The 25000-nt window shown below is 41.1% G+C and overlaps 2 protein-coding genes, 1 long non-coding RNA gene and 1 pseudogene across 4 annotated transcripts; 3 read left to right on the forward strand and 1 right to left on the reverse strand.

Annotated features, from left to right (window-relative positions):
• LOC115547107 (uncharacterized) overlaps nt 1-1479 on the forward strand; it is a 3085-nt pseudogene extending 1606 nt beyond the window's left edge.
• Nucleotides 1480-4297: 2818 nt separating this feature from the next.
• LOC115547348 (uncharacterized) lies at nt 4298-8209 on the forward strand. Its single transcript, XR_003977350.1, has 4 exons — nt 4298-4444; nt 4739-5072; nt 5293-5467; nt 6691-8209. It is a non-coding gene; the product is annotated as an uncharacterized LOC115547348 (long non-coding RNA).
• On the reverse strand, nt 5601-16148 carry slc22a5 (solute carrier family 22 member 5). Its single transcript, XM_030361523.1, has 11 exons — nt 15987-16148; nt 10551-12910; nt 10116-10219; nt 9368-9522; nt 8930-9101; nt 8211-8337; nt 7761-7855; nt 7411-7625; nt 7044-7226; nt 6663-6798; nt 5601-6325 (listed from the first exon to the last, which is right to left on the reverse strand). Exons 2-11 carry the CDS (start codon nt 10944-10946, stop codon nt 6232-6234), a joined length of 1677 nt encoding a protein of 558 aa, XP_030217383.1. The 5' UTR covers nt 10947-12910; nt 15987-16148; the 3' UTR covers nt 5601-6231.
• A 2014-nt stretch (nt 16149-18162) lies between these two features.
• slc22a21 (solute carrier family 22 member 21) lies at nt 18163-24274 on the forward strand. Of its 2 annotated transcripts, none has more exons than XM_030361655.1 (10): nt 18163-18612; nt 18888-18991; nt 19377-19531; nt 20222-20393; nt 20506-20632; nt 21344-21444; nt 22051-22265; nt 22624-22806; nt 23259-23394; nt 24168-24274. In XM_030361655.1, the coding sequence occupies exons 1-10, from the start codon at nt 18220-18222 to the stop codon at nt 24232-24234; spliced, it is 1653 nt and encodes a 550-aa protein (XP_030217515.1). In that variant the 5' UTR covers nt 18163-18219; the 3' UTR covers nt 24235-24274. The 2 variants fall into 2 exon arrangements, with proteins under 2 accessions (XP_030217515.1, XP_030217516.1); XM_030361656.1 differs by having other exon boundaries at nt 21347-21444; nt 24168-24265.
• The last annotated feature ends 726 nt before the right edge of the window (nt 24275-25000 follow it).

A 25000-nucleotide genomic window follows, 5' to 3' on the forward strand; every position in this document is an offset into this window, starting at 1 on the left:
ATCTCATCCTCCGCCATCCAGCGATGATGAACCCTCCGAAAAAATTTGAAGAACCCTCCGAAAAAACCCTACTCTGTTCTTTTCTTTTTGTTGACGGCAGACCATCAGACCAACACCCATACCCGAGAAATGGTTGGGCTATGTTATTCCTCCGGTGAAAAAGGCTTGTCGGATGCTTGTGAGGCTCCAAGATAAGTTAACATTTTAGCACTAACAGCTATCAATATCGCTAGTCGTTAGCCAGCTAGCGTCTAATGAGTATGATCAGCATATACCAATAACTATGCCTTGGCTTGACCTCAATAAATGAACAGCATTACAAGATAAGATCAGTCCGAGGCTTTCTAATTTGATGTCCGGGACTGGTTATTTTGAAAGGCAGCAAAATGATTAACCTTATCGTTGATAACTTACTGATGTCTGATGCTGTTATTTCTACAGAACCCTCAACCAGCTCTGCAATCCAGGAGACTGATGCGTTGACACACCGTGATGCTTCTACAAAGGGGAAGTATACATTCATGGAAGATCACATCTATGCTGTCAGTGACTCACTCCATTGCCCTCTCCTCCATGACCAGGCAACACAGTGTCCTGAACAACATCTTGTACACACCGAACTTCTCCGGAATGATCGGCTGTGTCTAGTGTACACTCGGTTGTCAGTGGATGCCTTTGAATCTTTATCCGATGACCTGAAAGAAGGATGCAGCATCTCTCAGCTACATCCCAAGGATCAACTGTTGATGACCCTGATGAAGCTCCGGCTGAACCTATTGCAGGACGACATCGCAGAGAGGTTAAGAGTGTCTCAAGTCTGTGGTCAGTAGGATAATCTCTCAGTGGCTGGACTTCATGGAGGAGAAGATGAGGTGCTATGTTCCATGGCTGCCCAGGGAGACGATCCAGGCAACGATGCCACAGAGCTTCAAGGAACATTATCCATTAACCACATGCGTGTGGTTAAGACTGTTCTGAGACCCCTCTTCAAAAGGCTCACAATCTGGACTCGAGGCGATTCTTACAGTCATTACTATGGACATAATACAATCAAGTTCCTCATAGCTATTGCACCATGTGGTTTCATAACGTTCTTCTCTCCAGCATATGGTGGGAGATGCAGTGACAAGTTCATCCAGCCAACTCAGGGTTTCTGGAGTATCTGCATCCAGGTGATGAGGTGATGGCTGACCGAGGAGTTGTTATCCAAGATCTTCTGTTTGAACGTAAAGTCAAGCTCGTCCTGCCAGCTTTCACCAGAAGAGGCCTTCCCTTGTCTGAAGAAGACACCACCAACACTTGGCGCATAGCCACGAGAGGGTCATACGCCGCCTGAAGAACTACAGAATAGTCTCTTAAACAGTGCCAACAGCCCCAAAATTTGACAAGATTCTGAGAGTCTGCAGGTCTATCTTCGTGGGGACATTGTACAAGATGAGGAATAAGATGTTCAATCAGATGCTATGGTTACATGGTTAATATGTTGTTTCTATTGTTTATATTGTTCATTTTTACAAATCTATGCCAAACTTTAACTTATATCTGTATTTTTATGCACAAACGTGATGTCTTTGTCACAGAGAGGCAATAAAATAAACTTGACACGAGGCATTTGCAATATCCTTTAATGATTGAGTTAATGCTTTGACATAACACTAAAAACTAATTATTACATTAAAAACAATAGCCAATAATATGTACAAATAGCTGTTAAAATATGTACAATTAGTTAGGTGCTCTTGAAATTTTTCATGGCCGACCCATTGACAGCACTAAATAATAAGAAATATCCCCATATGACACCTGAGGCCACCACCGCATGTCATCCACCCACTCGGTGGAGTTCATTAACCTCGGGTGACGAAGTACAATCCCTCCATCCGAAAAAAAATGCGATTTGAATACCATTTCCTACATTTCTACACACATTTAGGGACTACGGTAACCAATTCAAGTTGGTCATCATGCTAAATTCTGCCAGAACAAATATGCATAATCAAAATGAATCAAACTTTTAATATAGAGAACATTTCTTTATTCATTCATCTTATGGACAGAGGTCATTTTTCGTTTTCCTGGTGATCGAACATTATCAGGCCCTGACCAGAGAGAAACAATTGGCAGACTATCTCAAAACAAAAACATCTAAAAGAAAAACAAATGTTAACAAAATACCGAATCAGTGACCACACTGGAAAAAGGGTTTTAAGCCGTACTTCATCTGATTATTATTTTGTAATTCAATTCAAATAAACATTTTTTGTTTTATTTTTAAAATAACTTTTTTTTATTTCAAAATACTGTGAAATATAGATATTTTTAATTAGGAGCTCAATTAAGAAATATCCATTTTGACAAATGCAAAATTTTAAGGTTGTGTATTCAACTGATTAATACTTTTGTCATTCAATCCAAATATTTTTTTTTTGTTTTCTTCCTAAAGCACTGTTATATTTGATTAGGAGCTCAATTTAGAAATATTTGTTCAGACAAATGTACAATTTCAAGGTTACGTACAAGCCTGCGCATGCGCATTAAATACAAAGACGCTTACGACTACTGGACCAAACCGCAGTGTTGCCAACTTAGCGATTTTGTCGCTATATTTAGCTACTTTTCAGACCCCTTTGGCGACTTTTTTTCAAAACAGCGACAAGCGACAAATCTAGCTTCTTTTTCAGCTGCTATTGGTGACTTTTGGCGACTTTTTGAGGTGAAAGCACTAGCCTTGACCAGAGTGACGATGACTCACTGGTTCTGTGAGCTAGGACAGTCTGTCTGGTTCTGGAGGGAGGTCTGGAGTAGGTCTAACTCTGCCATTTAGATTGAAGGTTGTTGGTTCGATCCCCGGCTTCACCAAGCAGTGTATCGAGGTGTCTTTGACAAAGCACCTAACCCTGCCTGATGTCGCGATGTGATGTCGAATCCAGACAGAAGCGCCCCAAGGCCATGAAGCGGCGAGAGCCGAGCGGGAAAAAATTATGATGATGATGTATACGAAAATATGTTATGTTTAAAAATGTTCATGTTTAAATGAGAAATAATTGTTTGATTAAATTGTAATCTTTTTGATTGGATAAAACAAATTATTTCTGATAGATGTTTCTTAAATGAGAAACAATTGTTGGAGTGAATCAATATTTTTTTGTTTAACATACGATTTAAATGTATTAACTTCATTCAAAGAATAGAATTATACTTGGTGCCAAGTTGTATTATTTTGTTTTTATGAACATAGGAAATATTGTTTGAGGCAAGCTATATATTTGTCATTGGCTCAAATTATGTAATATAGATGTGAACCATTACCCATGTTTTTTTTAATTGGTTCAACAGAAGGCTTTTTCCAGTGTGGCTTTAATAACAAAAAGCTTCCTTTTTTGTTTAGGGGAAATAAAAGTGTAAATGTCTGCTCCTGCCACAATGAGAAAAAGAAAAAAGAGTGAGAGAGAGACAGACAAACAGAGAGAGACATTGGGGGAGAGACAGAGGCACACACACACACACACACACACACACACAAACACACACACACGCACACACACACACACACACATACACAGAGCATGCTGTTTTACAACCACTTATCAACCAACTCACATGTCCTTTCTTTCGAACTGCTGTTGACGTTTAATTTTTATGAAAAACCCCTCCCAAATCCCTACCCAGAGAGCCAAGTTAATCAGGTTAGTGGTGGGTAATAGGACACAGCAAGTCACTGTGGACAGAACACTATTATTGTTACTAACTCTGAGGGACTCAATCATACACTTTGCTTACACTTAATGTTACTGGGACTCTTCGGTTCATGCTCTAACCATGAAAAAACGTCCCCACTAATGATTTATCAGCCATCCTTGTAGAAGTGATGAGTTAACAGTTCCTGCCAGTTAGTTTTATGCATTGTCACGTACAAGGTCCCACTATGAACAAAATATGTACAATGGCTTACACAAACAGTATATATATGTTTTTATATCTCTACGTATGGATGCCTGTTTTGTACATTATTCATACTAAATACGAAGCCCTCCCCTAAGCTCCACAGAAAAACAAACCTAATTCTCCCCTATGTAACAACAGGACTTGTAGATTTGCTGTACGTCCGTACACGAAGACAGTCCTCCCGAGGAATGTATATAATGTTAACATTTACATTTGGCAGCATACCGCTTTCAGAGTAGCTCCTTAGCACCTCAAGGTTCAGCCTTGTGCAAGGGCTAAGCTTGGACATGCCATCCACGCTCTTAAACGGTATGGCTTCCTTTTCGCCACACTTGCTGAGGTCAGTGTCGTCGGTAATAGGGCTGTGGTGGGATGACGTGTCCACCACAAACACTTCATAAATACATGTGCATCCATTCAGGAGAATACTGATTGCCAGTATTAAGGAAATCCTTGGTTGAGAGAATCCCCATGACACCAGGAACAAAGTGTTTTCATCGTAAGTCCTCATAACTTTAACCCTTTTTATTGTTAGAATGAATTATTCATCATTATGGAATAGAGAAAATATATTCCGTCATAAATATTCTAGCAAGTTTTGAAGGGTTATGTAATGTAACCATATTACCAGTGTCCACAAATTTTTACTCTGCATGGCAATATATAACCTTTTATAATATTCTTATACTATGTAACTTTGGCACAAAGAAAGAATGTATTTACTCTTTCAAATGAATATCTAACAAATTTTCTTGTTTTTATTTGTTATGTTTATACAAATTATTTTTTTCAGTCTAAAAGGGCCAATTGTTCAAATGTGTGCATGTAGTATAAAGTGGTAACACACAAGATCATTGAGGACTGCACCTGCTGCCTGGGGCTTGCCAGCTGGGAGCATCCCCTGCCAAGTGGGGCCCAGATGGGCAGTTACTTTTTGATGAAAAGCGGACGCAGCCATACATTGACAATACGGGCGCATCATTTTATAGCTTGTCCAACAGTAGGAATCCCAGAAAAGATTCCCACGGAACAGGGGACCAACTTTACGGCCTAATGAAATAGTTGGACAGGGGGCTTGGCATGAAGGGAATCTGAAGTAAACTCACCATCCACCATCTAATAGCCGGGTGAGTGGTTAAACCAAACGCTAAACCCTGCTGTGTTTCAAATAACAAAGCAATAAATAATTACCCTTCATCTTGTTCGCTTACGGGGAGGGTTTGTGTAAAACACAGATCCCACAATTTACTTATTGGTCTAAATTATCCAGCCACACTAATTGTTAATTCAGTTTATATAGATTATTCTCATTATTGTTTGTTCTGGTCAATCTTTTTCTTTTTACAGCTTTGCCGGTTTAGCACTTTTGGGTTGACGAAGGACCTGTGTTGTATGAGCTGGGCTTTAATTTGCTTTTGGAGAAACCTTTGACCCACATAGCCAACCTGTGTTTTGGACTGAGACACAGCTATGCATATATGGCAAAAAGGAAATAGTATGGTGCTCAGAACTTTTCTTGTGGGTGAGTTTTTGTATTTGCATTTTTATTTATATTTGCATTTTTGTGTGCCGCACAACTTATGTTCTGTCTGGCCTGCCATCAGTTTGGTTTGTTCTTTGATTTGATATAAGTTTGCCTTTCAGGAGTGAGATGATTCAAGTAAATGTGTGATATTTATTGTATTCCCACAAGTGCAACATTATACAATATAGTCATGAAAACAGTACACGATCATAACAAAAAAATCTAACAAGGGAAGATTATATTTTCTTATTGACTCAAGTGTTTTGATCAAGGGTGGTCACTATTTAGAACTTTTGCTGTCCAGGTATAGCATAGTTTTTATTTTGTATGTTCTATGTGAAGGATTTTCATGTATGGTTGCTGTCATCCATAAACGGTTATTCAAGTAAAGATTGGTAATGTTTTAACTGGGGAAAGGGGATTCTGATCTGCCATCTGGAACGCAGAGCCATTAAGGTTTATAAAAGGACGAAATGGATGATGTTGTTTGTTACTTCATTGTCGTTTCCTATTTTTTTAAACCTTTGCCTGTCTTTCTAACATCCTCTTGCAATGTTACTTATTTACAGAGGTAGCATTATGTATGCATATGTATTATGCTACCTTGGCAGTACGAAGTTTGAAACTATGGTCATACTGTACAAATGCTTGGAGATGAAAAAAACAACACTTGTAATCTCCACTACCCTCATTCATAAAGACTACTCTGCATAGTTGGAATTTCTTTTCTCTCTTGCTCGTTCTACCTCTCACTCTCTTTTTCACTCTTGCACTCGCTCACTCGTGTAGTTATGTCGAGATATGTTGTCCTTCTTTTCCAAGTCTTCTGATTTGTTTCCTTTTCTCCTGCAAATCCTGTTGAGAACAGAGTTAATGAAAAACAGTCAGCATGGAGAATGGCATAAAAGGCTTATATTCACTATGATATTACTTAGTAAGTGATAGCAACTCAGGCATGACAACCAATAAACAAACTCTTTGTTTATTGGTTGTCATGTATGTCATGATCTGTGGTTTTCTCGGAACAAGGGGCAATTTAGTTTAAACTAACTGAGTGGTAATAAAAGTACACTTCCAGGTTGAGCAGACATGAACATTATTAATCCAGATGAAAGCAATTAAATTCTTAGAGTAGTTTGTCATTTCATTCCTGTTCAGATTGACATGTATGAATTGTTTTAATTGGACCTACCCTTGACATTCCTGCATCTCCTCTACAGTCTCTGGCAGTTGTTTGTTGAGGGTCTCTGGGAGGAAGACATTAACCACTGCAGAGCCAACTGTGATGCTTCCCATGAGAATGTAGGGCAGAAACTTGCTGTATGTGCCTGTTAAATACAATTGATAAAGATCAACTCCATACCTTTGTGGTTTTGTAAAGAAAAAAAAAAAGCCTTTCTCTGTATTACGTTAACAATGAACCTTGAATACATTTCCCACCTTGTATTTACAAAGTTAGTTCATCCTGTAACACTTTACAGTAAAGGTACAATAATGAACTGTTAATTAACATTAGGTAATGCAGTAATAAACAATAACGTGGGTTTTGGTGTTTCCTTCCTCTGCCACGTACCTAAATATATGACGTACGGAGCGGTGATGCTTCCGATGCGTGCCGCGGAAGAACACATTCCGATGCCGATGTTCCTCAGGACCGTCGGGTAAAGCTCCGCCGTGTAGATGTAGACCACGCTGAAGGCCATGGTGAAACCGAATTTCCCAGTCAGAACCATGGCCAGAGTCAAACCATGGAGAGCTGTATGGTGGAATATTTATACAGCAATTTAGCTAGCTGTAAAACTATTTAAATTTTACATTTTAGATAAGGGCTGGTGTCAATAGGCTGAAATAGATAGTTTAATCCAAATTGTATCTAATCTTATGTCTTTTTATGTTGTTTGTGAAAATATTCCTTGAAAACAACGGACTGCCAATCTTACACTCGGGGATGAACTGGACAAGGAGTAGAAATCCACCACCGATGATGAGGAAAGAGGAAAGAAGGGCTCTTCTTGGACAGTTCCTCAGAAGCAGAGTGGACATGACATGGGCAGGAACTTCAGTGCAGGCTGACAGGAAGCAGTTCATGTAAGGGTCACCACTTAGGTTTGAGGTGTTCAGAGATAGTCCAAAGTAACCAATGTTAACAGACATCCTTTAAAAAAGAGAAAAAAAGACAATCTGCATTACTGTATTGGATTTCTTGACACCAGCACATCAATTATGTACATTTAAGTAGCAACTCTTTTTATAATCTTGGCTGAGAGGCATATTTTTTAAATGGACTTACCAAAGAGTTAGACACAAGAGTGTGATGAGCCTTAGTTTTCTGGATTTCAGTACGTCAATAATGGTGTATTTCTTTATTTTCTGCCCATCTCCAAACTGAAAACATGGGGGAAAGGTTATTCGTGATCTTCTGGCTAAAATATAAACCATTTCACACATAGATAGTTGGTTTCTGCTGTGTTACTATTCAAATGTTAATCTTTTATCATGCAAGTCTAATCATTCTATTTAGTACCTTTAGCAGGCAGTGACACAGGTTAACCCATACAAATGAATACAATGGCATGAGATTATACAGCCAAGCTTCAGTGAAATAGGGGATCTCGATACAATTCAGGAATAAATGTAGGCAGGTAATTATGTTTGTAAAAGGACCAGTACCATTGTTTTTTCACAGAAATTGTCCTTGTTAAATCCTGCGCATAGTATAAACGTGTGATAAGCATCTCACCCCAGATTCTTTAAAGATGACTTCTGGAGCTTCCACCTTGTTCTTCTTGGCAGCACGTCTCAGTATGAACTCCGCCTCTGCCACTCTCCCCTGAGAGATTAGCCATCTTGGAGACTCTGAAATGAACCTGTATATTTATGCATTCAAGTTAGCATTGGGATATTACTCAACATCATGGAAGACACAATACTTTCTTCTGTTTGTGTGAATCTAGTACTGTGATCTCAGACCAAAATAACCATACTGAAGCTTTTGGTAACATTTCATAATAATGTTAAGTTATTTATAAGGCTTTAGTTAACGATGAAGTAAGCATTAACAAAACATTCGTGTTTTTTAGAAGCCTTTAGTTAATCATGAACTGATGTTAAAGAAAACATGAATATATATTTTTTGATAATTAATAAGTGCAATGTCAAAGGTCCTCTATTTTACCACCAGGGATTTATACCAACTGGTAAAAATCCAACTCGATACAGTCCACTGGATTGGCTGTTATCTAGCCATCACACATCTGGGTTTACACTCCTACTTGTGATGTCACAAGTAGGTCAATGTGGACATGGCTGGTGATGGCTAAAGAACATCACACCTGGTGGTAAAATAGTGCTCCTTTAATATAACACTTATCGCCAAGCTTAGGAACTGTCTTATCTTATTTCTGTTTATTTGAGCATATGTCTTAGCTGAGCTTTAACAAATGCTGTCGTGCAACGTACCACCATAAAGGAATGTAGGCTAAAGAGAAGGAGGAGATGACTGCCAGCAGTGTCCTCCAATCTCTGAAGCAGTAGGCAAGCCAGGGTAGCAACATGTAGCCGATGCAGTAGAAGAGGAACGTCCCCAGTGTTGTGAAAAGAACACGCATTGACTTACTCAGCAACTCGGTTCCTGTGAGAGATCACCATCCGAATTAGAAATGTTTTTTGCCAAAGCACAAATGTGCAAGAAATCAGCTTGTGCATTAGTCCTTATTCCTTCATGCAATAAATACAAAGCTACGTAGAATAAAGTGGTGAAGAGGATAAATATATGATGAATACCTAAATAAGCTCTGATTACACCAATGATAGGGAATTTTGTGTGTGATGTAGTAAACAATACACTGATTTGTTTTGTAAATTCAGTCACATTTGATCTAAGACATATATGCTTACCTAGTACAAAGGCAGATATATAGAGGGCTATCTGGGCAGCTCCAATGAAGAGGAAGGTGATGCAGAACAGTATCCATGACGTGGAGAGAGACTGAAGGAAAACAAATACAAACTGGGCCGCAAGGGAAACGAAAAGGACCTTCTTCCTGCCAAACCTGGAAAATAGATAATATTAAGAAAACACATTAAGTTTTGCAATGCACCTGGATAACTTCAAATATAACGTCTCTGTCTTTATTTTCCTGTAAATTCCCTATCCAGCTGCGTTTATTTATTCAACAATTAACATCCATGTGAACGTGGTCCACCATAACAACTGCGTTTGACTCCCGATACTAGCAGGAGCAGGATAGAGTGGTTCATCAAAATACTTGTTTGTGGTATTCATGTGGACTGTAAGAGAAGGCAGTGGTCCTCATTAGCACATTTACAGCTCTATCTTGATCATCATCGTGGCACCCAGCAGAACTACCTGTTGAGTAGTTCTACCTGCTGGGTAGTTCTGCTGGTTGGTTTCTGATCTTATACACCAACACATCATAACCAGTAGACGAGGCTGATGGTTTTCTTACTTTCCTTTAATCAGTTAGCAGAAACAGTTTCTTCTATTTAACAATCAAATTCAAGCATTCAAGAACATTGTTAGATTCAATCCAATTGACCCATAATGAAATCTTAAATCTCTGGAAATTGTGATCAGACAAATAAAAGAGCTTAAAGGAATAGTATGTAGAGAAAGTGGAAATACCTGTCAGAAAGCTGGCCTGATATGAGGGATCCAATCAGGAAGCCCATAAAGAGGGTTGAAGATGCAAAGGGAACTTTCCATGAATCACCACAGACAAGGTCCCACTTTGAGAGAATAACAGACGTTTTCAAAGATAAATATTAGGACTGATTAACTCCCCTTCATCGTTTACACATACTGAAAAACATTATAATAGGTTTTTCCATTTGTAAGACACACATAGACGTGTTGCACATACAGCCACACTTATTTTTGGCCTCATTCATTATACTAGAGTATTAATACACAGAATCAAGTAAGCACACACACCGTCACGTTTGTGTGGAAAGTGTACACAGACGTGCGTGTCCTCACACACACACACAGTAAATAATTTCTACAAAACAAATACATGAACACACACAAACCCACACACACACACGTGCACCCCCTTACCTCTGTGACGATGGTGGACTTGAAGATGTCTTGGCTGTAGCTCCAGCCGTCCACACAACCCTCATGCGCCACATCGGTGAGGTTGATGTCCCTGCCGGGTATGAGGCCGAGGGCAGAGAGGTTGCTGACCACGTCCAGTCTGTACCGGCTGCATCGGCTCGGCCGCTCCTCGCCGCTGGCCGCCGTCTCCGTGGGAACTATGACCGCCCGCCATTCGGCCGTCAGGTTGGCCTGGTGGGGAATCAGGCAGTGGTGCGGGGGCACGGCCCCGACGAAGACGATGTAGAGGCCGGTGAATCCGGTGGAGATGAACACGGTGTTGAGCAGGAAAAAAGCCGCCCAGAAGTAACGGCCCGATTGTCCTATGAAGGCAGTGTCTTTGTCGTAATCGCCCATTCTCTCAATTTATCTATGTTTTTACCTAATTTAACTTTAACCTTTCTTTATAAACCTGACCTTTAAAAAAAAAACAGGGTTGGGGGGGAGTGGGGTAGGAAGAGGGGAGGGCAGGGAAGAACCGACCTGCCTTGGAGAAGTTTCAAGAACCGACTACCAGTCTCGCCTGGCGTAAGGAGGAGAGTGTATACGCACACACACAGAGAGAGCAGGCAAGGAAGAAAGGGAAGAAAGGAAAAAAGTTAAAGTCTGATTCCTGACTTGATGGAGCGGAGACGAGACCCCCTTGTGAGTGGCCTGAGGACACAGCTGCGGCGCTGGCCCCAGACTGCCAGCATTAATACTCCTGCAGAGAACAAAAGGGCAAGCTGTTGAACTGGAATCAGCCCTGGTTGAGAGGCCTATCACTCATGGATGCAGATGTGATCAAAGCTTACAGCAAGTGATGATGAGATGGGGGGGGGGAGGGGTTGAAATAATAGGCAAGAAAAAACAAATAACCAAATGTGTGAAGAAGGGCTGTGTCCTCTGCTCTCCCAGTTCTTCACTAGCAGTGCTCCAAGCTGTATTTCTTCCAGACGACATTCCTGGCTTCTAAATACCCTCAAGAATGGCCCGTGCCTGCACTCTAAATGGTCCTAAGTAGCATTAAAAGGACTGTGCTTTGCCGCTGGTTTCTAAAGCAGTGTTTTCTAAGCCACACCATTGTGGGTTTGGTGGGAACAGTGGGGAGGGAGGGACGACGACGACAAAGTAAAGTAGGACAAAGTTTAAGCTGAATCTCTTGTTTATTATAGGGAGACGGACTGATTATATCAATTCTTTTTAAGAGGCACTGATGTATCGTTAATCAACAGGCAAACAAGAGGAGTGTCATGTCAATTAACCTCAGTTTCCTTTTTACATTAACCCTTAATATGCTAACCTGGACTTATGGATGTGACTTTTGGCTCATAGTGGCAATTACATTATTATTATGGACATATCTAACATGTATGTAGCTTTGAATTGCTTTGTATCAGGGATCCTTTAAAGCAAAATGGCATGTTTTGAAAGTAAACTTGGACTTGGACTAAATAAGTGAAACACCAGACCTGAATCCCAGTTGTGTTGGACTTGTGTCAGTGATGAAGGGTTGACAAACACACAAAAACCTCCATGGTCTAGTCAAGATCGGGGCTGTTACGAGGATTTGAGGTCTGCAGGGACCAGAGATTTTTTTTATAAACAAGCTCTATTATTATGCTTTTTTATGTACTCTGTCATCTTTTGACAGTCAACGTACATGTCTTAATCATTAATCATTGACAAATTAAAATATGTAGCTCAAAAAATGTCAAAATAAGTGTCAGACTTGTAGTATACAATTCCCTGAAGGTTATAGTATAGGTTTGAGCATTGTGTTCTGAACTGTCAAGATTATTTTCCCCTCAGGACACCATACTGTAAAATCCTAAATCTATTTTCCGCAAGGTTTCTTGTCACCCCAGCTGGTAACAGTGGTCCGGTGGTGAGGCTCCACTCTGGGCCCCAGTCTCCAGCTGGTAACAGTGGTCCGGTGGTGAGGCTCCACTCTGGGCCCCAGTCTCCAGCTGGTAACAGTGGTCCGGTGGTGAGGCTCCACTCTGGGCCCCAGTCTCCAGCTGGTAACAGTGGTCCGGTGGTGAGGCTCCACTCTGGGCCCCAGTCTCCAGCTGGTAACAGTGGTCCGGTGGTGAGGCTCCACTCTGGGCCCCAGTCTCCAGCTGGTAACAGTGGTCCGGTGGTGAGGCTCCACTCTGGGCCCCAGTCTCCAGCTGGTAACAGTGGTCCGGTGGTGAGGCTCCACTCTGGGCCCCAGTCTCCAGCTGGTAACAGTGGTCCGGTGGTGAGGCTCCACTCTGGGCCCCAGTCTCCAGCCGTGCAGGGTGAACCTATTTGGAGTAATACTTACATATATGTAGTAACATGACCCCACGCAAACCCTAGTGGTAGAAATGTCATATTATGTGTCATCATAAATGTCAAAAAGAAGAACAAACTAAAGCTTTTGTTGATAAGAAAGAAGTGTTGCTATTCTTCCAACAGGATTGGGTGACATTTTGGTATGTGCCCCTTGATAATCAAAATGAACTTAGAGGTCCTGTGGTGGATAAAATCCAACACTTTCACAAACAAAGAGAGGTCAAGAAAGCCGCATTTTGAAAGATAAAGACTTTATTATCTCTTGTTACAATAAACAACAAAACCTTTTGTAAATGACTCTTGAATTAGGCTTCAGGTTAGATTCCCAAAATGTGTGGATTCCTCCTACATGCTGTGGCAACCCCAGTCGTCGGCGGCCGCGATTACCGAAACAAACGCTCGAGCACGGTTGCGGTGCAACGGTTTTATTACTGCAGCTCACAAAGGAAAGGGGAAATCATACAGTAACTCAAGTTTCTTCAACACTGGGGCAAAAAGGGTAAGGGGTCTCCGGGTCCGGTCCGTTGGTGAGGTCGGCGTGGCTCCCGCGACTGTCTCCCACTCGGCTCCCTCCCGGCACGAGCCACATGGCTGAGAGAGCCCTGAATGAGTGGAGAAGCAGGCTATTTAAGCCCTGCTTCTCCACCTGTTCCTCAGGTGCTCTGTATCTCCTTAATTGACAACGGCCGGGTTGCCACAATGTGCTGACCAATCATAACAACCCACGCAGTGTTGAACATCAACGCGCTTAAAGAACGGCGTTCATTGAACGTGCTCATATATTTGGTGAGCAAGGTTGTTTACCACTACCGTATACAACCGACATGGCTTCTTAAAACAATAACAACAACGTATCTACCGCTGAAACCAATTATGCATATGAATATATGAAGAAATGTTGTCTTCTGGGTCTGAGGAAACAAGTTGGAACGTCAGCCACTTCGGCAATGAGTTTAAAAAGACAGATCGAATCCAAGCATCCAACCAGTCTCGGGAAATATCTGCGACTTAGCTTGGTTTTTTACTTTCTGCATAACATGACCGATCGTTTGAATGGAAAAATAATACTCACAATGTTTTTTCTTGGCTTTTAAGAGTATTATTTAGAAGTAAGTAATATCCAGTAATTCAATTAGTTTGAGCAGTGGGCAGTGGCAATGCTGGGGGTGGATGGTTAAGAGGGGGTTCTAATGAAAAAGAATAGAATAGAATAAAAGTAGAAGAAATTAATGTGTTCATTTTGTGTAACAATTTCAAATTGTGTACTATGATCATGATGCAGTTCATCATCTGTGTGAACTGAACTTTGAGCTAGCTGTGAACTCAGGCCTGGACATTAAGCCCCTCCCGGGTCCCCCACCCCAGTCTCTCAATAACTGAAAAAGCAATGATCCTCTTTTTCTGGATTCTCACTAGATTACAACATACAGAAATTACATCTTAAACATTACAGTTGTATCAGCGGTGAGGTAGGTAGGTCTTTCATTGAAATCCACTCTTCACCTTATTAATTAAATTGATATAAAACAGACATAATAAATGGAGTAGCCTATGTGAAGCTCACCAAAAAATGTAATGTGTCTTAGGGATTTCACCGAATCCGGTAATAATCTTACATTATGCCATGCTAAATAGACAAAAATGCATGTATGTAGATATGAAAAGACGCCATTATCCCACACTGTATTGCAGTCAAACAATATCTCCAGCTTAGGCAGCTTGCTCTGGTTTTAGTCCATTCCGATTGTGTCTGATTTGCAAACAGCCTAGAGCCGCCCGAGGTCTCTTCTGTTTCACATACCCAACGAGTAAAGTGCTTTCACTTGAACCTTGTTGGGATACTGAATGCGTTGTGAGGTCCAATCGAAATGACAGTACTGCAAATCTATTGTTTGCCATGCTCAAGCAGCACACTGCGTCAAAATTAAAATAAATCTACTTCAAGATTCCAGATTCCCCTCCGAAGCAGACGTTGGGCTTGGGCGCCACTTTTCAGAGAGGTAAACAATGGAGCGGTTTCTCAAGCTAGTGCACCTTTTACTGGTTATATTTGAGAAGAGGAGGGGGAGAGAGAGAGAGAGAGAGAGAGAGAGACAGAGAGACAGAGAGAGAGAGAGGGAGAGAGAGAGAGAGAGAGAGAGAGAGAGAGAGAGAGAGAGAGAGAGAGAGAGAGAGAGAGAGAGAGAGAGAGAGAGAGAGAGAGAGAGAGAGAGAGCAGATGATGGAGAAGAGTAGCCTGGCTATTGCCAGACCAAGCTCAACCGTAGATTGCCCGTTGGTCTGGGGAAGCTACTGTCATTTTCTTCAGCACAAGAGGCGTGATCAATGGGCAAATGGTTCAAATGACTCTGTATATAGCGCAATAGGGGGAAAAGCCAGCTTGGTGATTGGCTCCCTCAAAAAAGTATTGGAAGCAGAAAGAAATGGGCAGGGTTACCCAGTTTAGGAGAAGACAGAAGAGAGACATCAGCAGGTGAGGGGAGAGAAGAAAGACATTGAAAGATGATGGAGAGAGCGAAGAGAGATAGACAGAAGCAGATGAGGGAGAGAGAAGAGAGTGACATCAACCGATGATGGAGAGAGACAAAAGAGAGACAGCAGCAAATCATGGAGAGAGAGAAGAGAGACATCTGCAGGGGATGGAAAGAGAAGAGAGAGACCAGCCGCATATGAGGGAGAAAGAGAAGGCAGAGAGACAGCTCGTTACTCTACAGCAAACAAAAAACCATACCTACTTCGTCATAAACATGGAGACAACATCACAGGAAACTTCAACAAAGCCATGAATGCACTGAGAGACAAGGCAATGAGGACCTCTTATGCCATAAAAAGAAACATCAAACTCGACATTCCAATTAAGATCTGGATCAAAATCGTTGACGTAGTGATAGAGCCGTACGGCTGGTAGGTCTGGGGTCCACTTGCTAACCAAGATTCTATAAAATAGAACAAACATCAAATTGAAACTCTGCATGCAGAAATCTGCAGATCTATCCTAAGAGCCCCCAAAAAAAACACAAAATAATGCATCCAAAGCAGAATTAGGATGATATTCAATCATTATTACAATCCAGAAGAGAGAAATTGTATAACCACCTTAAGGAAAGTGACAGCAACACACTCCAGTTGAGCCCCTTCAATCGCCTCTTTCATATACCGTAACTTGAAAGAAAACGTGTACAGTATATTGCATCAGAACACCAATTAATGTTTTGACAGGATGTCAGCAGGGAAACCCTCCTTGCTGACAATAGGACTGCTGAGCATGTCCTGAAGACCGTGAACTGTGGCAGTGAAGCACACCAAGGCCCCGCCCCTGCCGACGTGTCCATCATCATGGAGGGAACTGAGGTTCTTGATTAGACGTGTCAAAGGTTTATGCTATGAACTTAAAGAGCCAGTGAACCTGCTGTTTCAGCTGGAATTCGAGCACTATGAGATTTTAAAAGAATGCCACTGCACCGCCGGTGCCCTTTGGTCATGACGTCTGGGTGCCTGGTAAAGGGCCCTCAGACGTCTCCAATAGAACGCCACCTGCTTTCACAGCAGAGTGGAACGTTCAAATAGTGGTTTGGGGAGAATGCCCAGAATTGAAAAAAATATATAAAAATCTCAAACATTTTTAACCAAAAAGGTTTTGTCCACTGGCATTAGTGCAGTAAAAAAAACCTGATTGAGATAGGGTTTACGTGTGTGCAACATTTTTTGTGTTTTTGCAATGCACTCATCTGAATCAGTAATGTTTAACTAGGTTAGCTAGATGGCCACAGTGTTAGCAGTTATTTACAAAGGCCACCAGGTTCCTGATTCCAGTCTTCCAGTTCAAGTAATCCCCTCGTTCTCTCTCATTTAATATTTATCTGGGATGAACTGAAGTTGATCAGTGTTTTCTTCATGCGTTAGTGCAGTTTTAAAAAACAAAAAACATTTGCGATGAAAAGGATCAGCAAATGGAAGCATCAGCATTTCTTATTCAGTTCAAGACTTTCTTCGGGGAAATTGTTACCTAGCTTTTGCTAAGAAATTTCCCTCCACAAATATTTTCATGATACTTGAAAATGTTTTTGCCTTGTGCATATGTATTATTCCATTTTTCTGCACTGTGTAAAAAATAATGAAACTCACCTCCCACAAATCACACCCCTAAGGTTGGGCATTGTTTAGTTGTAGTAGTCAATTGATTGTGCTACCCTTACCATTTATATTTGCATTGTACCCACCAGTTCCACAACTCTATTACACATTGACAGACTGTAATAATGAATAAGGGAGTGTGGGTCAGCCACACGTTGGAAAGAATGGAAGTAATGTTTGTGTGATGGTATACCTATAAACTCTGGCCAATGTTCTTCAGTGATAGTTTATGAAATAGGAGTTAGAGACAAAGTCCATAAAGATGTTTGAACATAATGACAATGACTAGTCATTCTAGGGGGTAATTCTTCTTTCTTTAAATTTGCCTTTAGATTTTTTACTTTAGTAGGCTATTGTGTCAAATGTTCCTGATCTTTTAATATATAAAGCACTTTGAGCTGCATTCATTCTGTGAATGAACGGTGCTATACAAATAAAGTTGTATTATTATTATTATTATTAGTAGTAGTAGTAGTAGTAGTAGTAGTAGTAGTAGTAGTAGTAGTATTAGTCATTGAATAAAACAAAGAAAAAACCAGTGGTTTCTAGATAAACAGAGACTCTCCGGTTTATACAATTTTCTCTGACCTGCATGTGAACTTCTGAATGCACTAATGTGCCTATTTTCTGAAAGGCAAGTATGAGCGTTGATCTCAACAGATTTTCATTTGTTTAAGTGTGACCCATACGCGTTTCCACCTGAACGGGAGGGGGGCTAGACGCCATAGTAAATACAACCTGAGCTGGTTTACAGGGTAGGGCCTGGATGTTTTAAAGTTGTTCTCGATGTTTTATATGCAAATAAATGTTTGTTAAGTAAGTCACTATCTGTTGCGGATTGAGGTAACACAATGACGATTGAGCCTATTGCCCAATGATGAAAGCCCTTGCATTTTCATGAGCGTCAATGTTGCGAACTTGTGGTCGGTGCGACAGTATTATGACCAAGTCAAGTTTGAGATGAGCACTTTAATAGTTGTAACGGTTTAACCACTTTCATAGTTTTTAGAAAAAAAACTCATTCCAAGCTGGGACTGCTCCGTTCTGCATTAACGTCTAGTGGACTCGTCTCGCTTTGCGTCATTCTTCGTGTCCACATTGCGTAACTCCCTCCACTCTATAAAGCCACCAGCCCTTTTTGGTCCAAAGTGTGTGACCGATAAGATCCCACACATCGTGGGAGCGTGCAAAAGACATGCCTACATATGAGGACGCGGTTGCATTTCTTGGAGAATGGGGACCATACCAGCAGTTGGTGTTCTTTCTCCTGTGCTTTACGTTCTTCCCAAACGGCTTCACTTCGCTGTGCATAGTGTTTATCGGGGACACACCTTCCCATCACTGTCTCATCCCCGCAAGCGCCAACCTCACCTCAGTATGGATGAACAACAGCATTCCTCTGGAAGAACGCGTCGGAGAATGGTCTCTCAGCAAATGCTCCAGATACAACCTGGACGCCCTGACCCGTTTCTCCCAGAGCGGGTTGATTCCAGGGATCGACGTCAACTTGTCCAATGTGCAACAGGAGGCTTGTCTGGACGGATGGGAATATGACCGCACCAATTATGATTCCACTATTGTGACGGAGGTGTGTGTGTGTGTGTGTGTGTGTGTGTGTGTGTGTGTGTGTGTGTGGTGTTGTGTGTGTGTGTGTTTGTGTGTGTGTGTGTGTGTGTGTGTGTGTGTGTGTGTGTGTGTGTGTGTGTGTGTGTGTGTGTGTGGTGTGTGTGTGTGTGTGTGTGTGGGTGTGTGTGGTGTGTGTGTGTGGTGTGTGTGTGTGGCCTCATTGTAAAATCTTATTGCGGCACATTTGCAGCTTCCTTCGCTGTGAAACGTTATAAGCTGTGTTGTTTGTGTTTTCAGTGGGACCTCGTTTGTGAGGACCAAATGAAAGGGCCCCTGACCTCCTCGATTTTCTTCTGCGGAGTTTTTTTAGGTTCCTGCATTTCTGGACCAATCTCCGACAGGTTGTTTTAGCCTCTTTAATTTTAACTATTATTTTTCTGAACACGATTTAAAAGATGTATTCAGCGTGCATTTCTTAATGATAAATAATAATAATTATATAATAATAATACTGTTAATTAAATAAATACAACCAACTTACTCTGTAACTGAGCAACCATGCCACGTTAACAATATGCACCACCGGCCAGGAACACCTACAACAGACCAGCGTAGAAAAAAGAACCATCTTCTATACTAATTAGGAACATTTATCCACAGTATCATAGCATTATTACGCATTTGACCATTTTCCTAAAATGCATAATAATAACAACCAGACTGGGTTGACAATTTACATGTTTTATTCCTTCCTCAACAGTGGATGCTTTTGCTTTTGTTTTGCAGGTTTGGAAGGAAAATAGTGATGTTCTCTGCCCTCGCTATCCACACAGTGTTCTCTTTATGCCAGGTCTTAAGTCCTTCATGGGCTCTATTCTGTGCCCTGTTCTTTCTAGTTGGGATGGGAGCCACCTCAAATTACGTGTCTGCATTTGTGATAGGTATACGTTCATTAACATACCCTAACCCTGACCGTCCGTTTGGTATGTCTAGTAGTTCATTTTGAACACACCTTTGCTTTTCTCACATGTTACATGAGTTATTTTTATCCAGTCCCCCTCTTACGAGCATGGTCAATCACAACAGGGTGATCCAAAGAGGGGGGCCGCACCTGCATGCACACAGCATGTAGCCTAGTTGTAGTCGCATTACATGATAGAACCGGTCAAAAGAAAATGTATTGAGCGTAATAAATGATTAATTAATAATTTAGATGCTTTAGCCAAGTTAAAAGACCAAACTTTTTTGCCTCGCTGTTATAAGTACAAATGCAAGTATTTTATTTACGTTTGCTGTGTCCGTTTACATAACGGATAGCCTACTGTAATTCTTTGGTTAGCTGAAAGTCAACCAAACTCAAAACTTTAGGCGCTAGTAGCTCAAATGATGGTCATTTTCTGAGAGACGCCAAGATCGTTTATTGGCCTGTGGCAAGTGCCACCGCGACCACTGACATACCATACCATGGTATGTCAGTGGTCGCGGTGGCACATGCCACAGGCCAATAAACGATCTCGGCCCTACTGCATTTTCCACTGTAAATATTATTGATCAATCAATAAAAAAGATAATCTATAGCTACATTAACAATGGTAATAACAACTGTCTTTTCCTTCTTTTTTGGTTATAAGGGATGGAGCTCTTCAACCCAGTTGTAAGAACAGTCTTCTCCACAGCGGGTTCCTGTTTTTTCTTTGGTTTTGGCTACATGCTGCTTCCTCTGTTGGCATACTATATCAGAGACTGGAGGATGCTTCTTCTCACTTTCCATGCACCGACTGTACTTTTTGCACTTTTTTGGTGGTGAGTGCTAATGTACTACTGTTTGCCACTGTCACCTTATTGATTTGACTCATTGACAGACCAATTCATTGAAATGGTCTAAACTGCCTGACCTTCCCACTCTGTCTGTCAGGTTCATTCCTGAGTCTCCAAGATGGCTACTCTCTCAGGGGAGAGTGGGAGAGGCGGAAGACATAATAAGACAAGCTGCCAAGAAGAATAAAATGCAAGCTCCACTGGTCATCTTTGATGGTGCAGAGGTGAGAGCTTGGAGAATGTTTAACAGGTCTTTCGGGGGACATCGCTCACTGTGGCAAACACCTTTAGCTCTGGTGCACGTGTCAGATCCAAGCTTAGGTGGGCTCACTATTGCTTTCATAATGAGAACATCAGAATGTGAAACCCTAAAACCCTGACAGCAGAGCAGACAGACTGCTGAGGAACCCCCACTGAGGAAAAATGGTCATGAAGAAGGCACCATACTTATATTGAAAATTATGTTTCTGTGTGTTTTATGTGATTTTGGTGTGTGTAACTCAAGATTAAGTGTGACTAACACCTGGTGTGTATAGTATGATGTTATCTTAGTTCTTTTTAAAGGCCCCTAATTAGGTATTTAACCAGGTAAAAATATGGTAAATTATAATATATTATTGGGTAATTGCAACCGTAATTAAGTAGGTAAATACATATGAACTAGAGCTGAACTACTATGAAAACATCCACTATCCCCTATCAACTCAACTCAGTGCAATTGTGACTGTTGCAATTGCAATTGTGTTAGGTTGGTAAAAACACAGATTCAATTTGCATAATTCCTAAAATGTGCAGCCAATTCCAACACCTCCCCTATTACCCATCAATTCAAGTTGCAATTGCAGGCGTTGATGCACATTTGTACTATTGGCAGGATGATACAAAGAATAGAGTATTGTAATTCATTGTGACTTTTACTCTTTGCCTTCACAAAGCAGTTCAGCCCAGAACACACAAAAGAAGCATCAGTCCACATGTGGGATTTGCTTAGTACCAGGAACATCCGCTGGACCACTCTCACACTGTGGCTGGTGTGGTGAGTTCCTGCTGTCCCACTGGGGCCCTCAGTTCTGCACACTCAACAACATACAACAAAAACATGCTTGCACACAGACAAACGCACCCACAGCCACATATGCCTGCACACAAAAATACACACACACACACACACACACACACACACACACACACACACACACACACACACACACACACACACACACACACACACACACACCACACACACACACATTTGCACACTTGTACCACTGCATGTCTATGCCATTTTCACTACCACACACTTGGAAAAGGACAATAGCACGTCAAAGCTTGTATTTTACTTTTAGTGCTCGCTGTTCAGGATTGATTTTAGCTAATTACTGACTCACAACACTTTCTTGTTGTATTTGAGAGAAAGGGGAGCTCTCAAATTTGTCCAGTATGGCATCCTTTTTTTTATTTTAGTTGTGTGTGGAAACATGGAAGCAAGTACACAATATTATGTACTGTTAAACTCCTGCAACCACAGAAAGTGCTAGCTTAACCCATCTTTTACATTTTCTAATTCATGCGTCAATGTACAGTACATGCAACGGTACTGAGTCATACCAACACACTTTGCTTCTCATCTCAATGTCTTTAGGATTGACCTATCCATCACCTACTTCGTCCTGTCTCTGAACACATCAAACCTCCACGGCAGTATCTTCCTGAACTGCTTCCTGTCGGCCGCGCTAGAGATCCCGGCCTACGCTCTGTCGTGGGGGCTGTTCCGTTACTTGCCAAGAAGACTCTGTCTCTCCATGTCTCTGTTCCTCGGAGGAGTGATGATTCTATGCATACCACTCATACCATCAGGTACGACCATGACAAATACCATTGAACAGAACCTAAGATGTTAGTTCTTTGCATTTTATTTGCGAATTGCGAGCAATAACAAAGCTTTTTTTAAGTAGTATTGTTTTTCAAAACATGGAAATTGTGTAAAACGTTATAGAAAATAAACAAGGGGAACCCATGCGCACATATGTGTGTTTGGGTATGCATTAATTTGCATGCTAAGCAACATCACTCAATGATTGTCTCAATAAACTGTAATACGCTTGGTTATTACATTCATTATCCCAAACAATATTATATTACAACATGTTGACTTTGAAGTGGTGTGATTCACTAAGCCAGCCGCTGGCCGGTATATTGTATGCTCTGTCTTTAGACATGAACTTCGTGGCAATAGCATTTGAGATGACTGGTAAATTTGGGATGACGCTGGGCTTTGCCCTCATCTTTGCCTACACGGCGGAGCTCTACCCGACCGTCCTGAGGAACACAGCCATAGGGGCCTGCTCCATGGCCTCCCGCATAGGATGCATCTCGGCTCCGTACCTTCTCTCCCTAAGTATGATGCACTGATCATCTGATGATCATGCTCTTCTTCTCTATTCCCCACCCGATATTATAATTGATCAATAAATGATTATCACTTTATTGTTATTATTATATCCTAGGTAGCTTAAAACTTGATTAGTATCACTTTGTGAAAGATAATGAATTGTAATTGGATTAAGTCAGTAGATTTTCTGAATTTAGTTCATCTGCTATGAAGCTCCTCAAATATCAGTACTAAGTTTGTTATTCATTAACCATACCTAGTTACTTTACGTTATTACTTTATTACATTATTACACCATCTTTTAATTTATCGTTGCAGGAAATACTCAAACTATTTCCTACCCAGTAGCCACACTTCCTGTATTTAGAATGAAAGTACACAACAGGGTCCCATATCCCTTTGGTTCCAGTGCATTACACTTTGATTTCCTTGCCCCCTCTCTTGGTTTGATGCTACAGGGAGCTACTCCGTGGCCCTACCCTACATCATGGTGGGGACCTTCACAGTACTAGCGGCGATGATCAGCCTCCTGATCCCAGAGACCTTTGGAAAGCCTCTGCCAGACAGCATCCCTCACATGCTAGAGTTCCCCGGGTGAGCCTTCTACTTCCATTCGCAATCACATTTTTTTTATTGGATGATGGCCAAATGATCTTGCTTCTTCTTCCTTGTGGCATTGACATAAATGTTAGAAGAGACAGTTCGGTAATTCCTTACATCAGCAGGGTTGAGAGTGTTTTAAAGAGGGTTCACCCACGCTGCTTTAAGAGTGTTTAACGGAAAACAACCAGTTGTCAAAGAGGTGTCGATGATGATTTGTGAGGAAAGGAAGGAAATTGTGTGAAAGTGAGACTTCAGAGAAGAGGAAAATGTAGAAAGAAGGGTGTCAGAGTAGGAAGGCATGAGAGAGAAGAAGTTGGGAAGATCTGATAGGACAGACGAGGATTGAGAGAAAATGAAGACAGGGAACTTCCAGGTTTTATGTTTGGCTCTTTAGTAAAAATGTCCCATATTATACCACCAGGTGTTAGTTCGATTAGCCAAAAGCCGCTTTTAAAATCTGCTTCTTCTGACATCAAAACTAGATGTATGTCGGATAGATGAGAACCATTTGCTACAGTCCACTGGGTAGGCTGGTAGACTGATCTTTCCAGCATCATCATGTATCATCATACATCTAGGTGGACACGCCCACTTGTGATGTCGCAAGAGGCAGATTTTCAAATTGGCTTGTAATGGCTAATCACACTCACACCTAGTGGTATAATGTGGGACCTTTAACATTTATTTAGATTTAATTATGATAACTTTTTCCAATAATGAACTATGAAAAATGATGTGCTTGTATTTATTTTATTTTCCAAAAGATGTTTCAAGAAAAACAAACTTTTGGGATCACAGAAGAAGAAAAGCCTCCTAAGGATCCAGCGATGAAGTCAGGGATCATTTAATTAAAAAGAAACAGTACCAATAACATGGCTCTTGATTATTTTTTGGTTAGGAACCACAACTTAATATTCTCGTTGTTTTTATATCATGTCAATATTAGAGGTCAATGAAGAGTTACAGTTTACACCGGTAAACCCAACTTTAAACAAACACGGGAGCCCTGAGGAACTTAGGCCTATTCTATCCATAATATACATAAAATAGGAAAAATGGCACAACGGAGTATGCGAGACCCAATACACAAAAATAAACATTGCAGCGAGCTACTGAACAGGCTTCCACTGGAGTTTAGGGACAGATTAAAACTAGAGAAGACTGCATCTCATGAAAACGTGGATATTCCACCATGGGAGTCGTTCATTTATGATAAACTTCTTATTTGCAATAATCAGACACAGAGCAAGACAAAAAATCACAAATATTTATAATAAATCACATTTGAACAGCTTGATTGGATATGTAGGCCTACCAAGAGTTCTCCTGGTGATTCTCTAGCCTTAATAACATCTGCAGGGTTTTTACGGAATAATTATTTAACACTATGTATATGTAGCTGTAGGCCTACATAATGTTCACAATATCTAGTAATTCTTATTCAAACTACCAAATTGGAGTTGGACGAAAACGTGTCTCGTCCTTATCTGCCATCGTCCAGACAGCTGTCGTGTGGCCAGTTTAAAACGTTTGTTTTGCCTGGATTTCACTATATTGGTATAATATCATTTAGGTATAATCTTGTACGATTTATTTA

Source organism: Gadus morhua, chromosome 7, assembly GCF_902167405.1.
Source record: "Gadus morhua chromosome 7, gadMor3.0, whole genome shotgun sequence".
NCBI classification, from domain to species: domain Eukaryota; kingdom Metazoa; phylum Chordata; class Actinopteri; order Gadiformes; family Gadidae; genus Gadus; species Gadus morhua.

Bases quoted from the DNA above. Each gene is read 5' to 3' on its own strand.
- slc22a5 (XM_030361523.1), bottom strand. From the start codon at position 10,946: ATGGGCGATTACGACAAAGACACTGCCTTCATAGGACAATCGGGCCGT. The intron at 9,102-9,367 runs GTAAGCATATAT...GATCTCTCACAG, and splicing joins TATATCTGCCTTTGTACTAG to GAACCGAGTTGCTGAGTAAG. The intron at 6,326-6,662 runs GTAGGTCCAATT...TGTTCTCAACAG, and splicing joins GAGATGCAGGAATGTCAAGG to GATTTGCAGGAGAAAAGGAA.
- slc22a21 (XM_030361655.1), top strand. From the start codon at position 18,220: ATGCCTACATATGAGGACGCGGTTGCATTTCTTGGAGAATGGGGACCA. The intron at 22,266-22,623 runs GTACGACCATGA...CTCTGTCTTTAG, and splicing joins CATACCACTCATACCATCAG to ACATGAACTTCGTGGCAATA. The intron at 23,395-24,167 runs GTGAGCCTTCTA...ATTTTCCAAAAG, and splicing joins CACATGCTAGAGTTCCCCGG to ATGTTTCAAGAAAAACAAAC.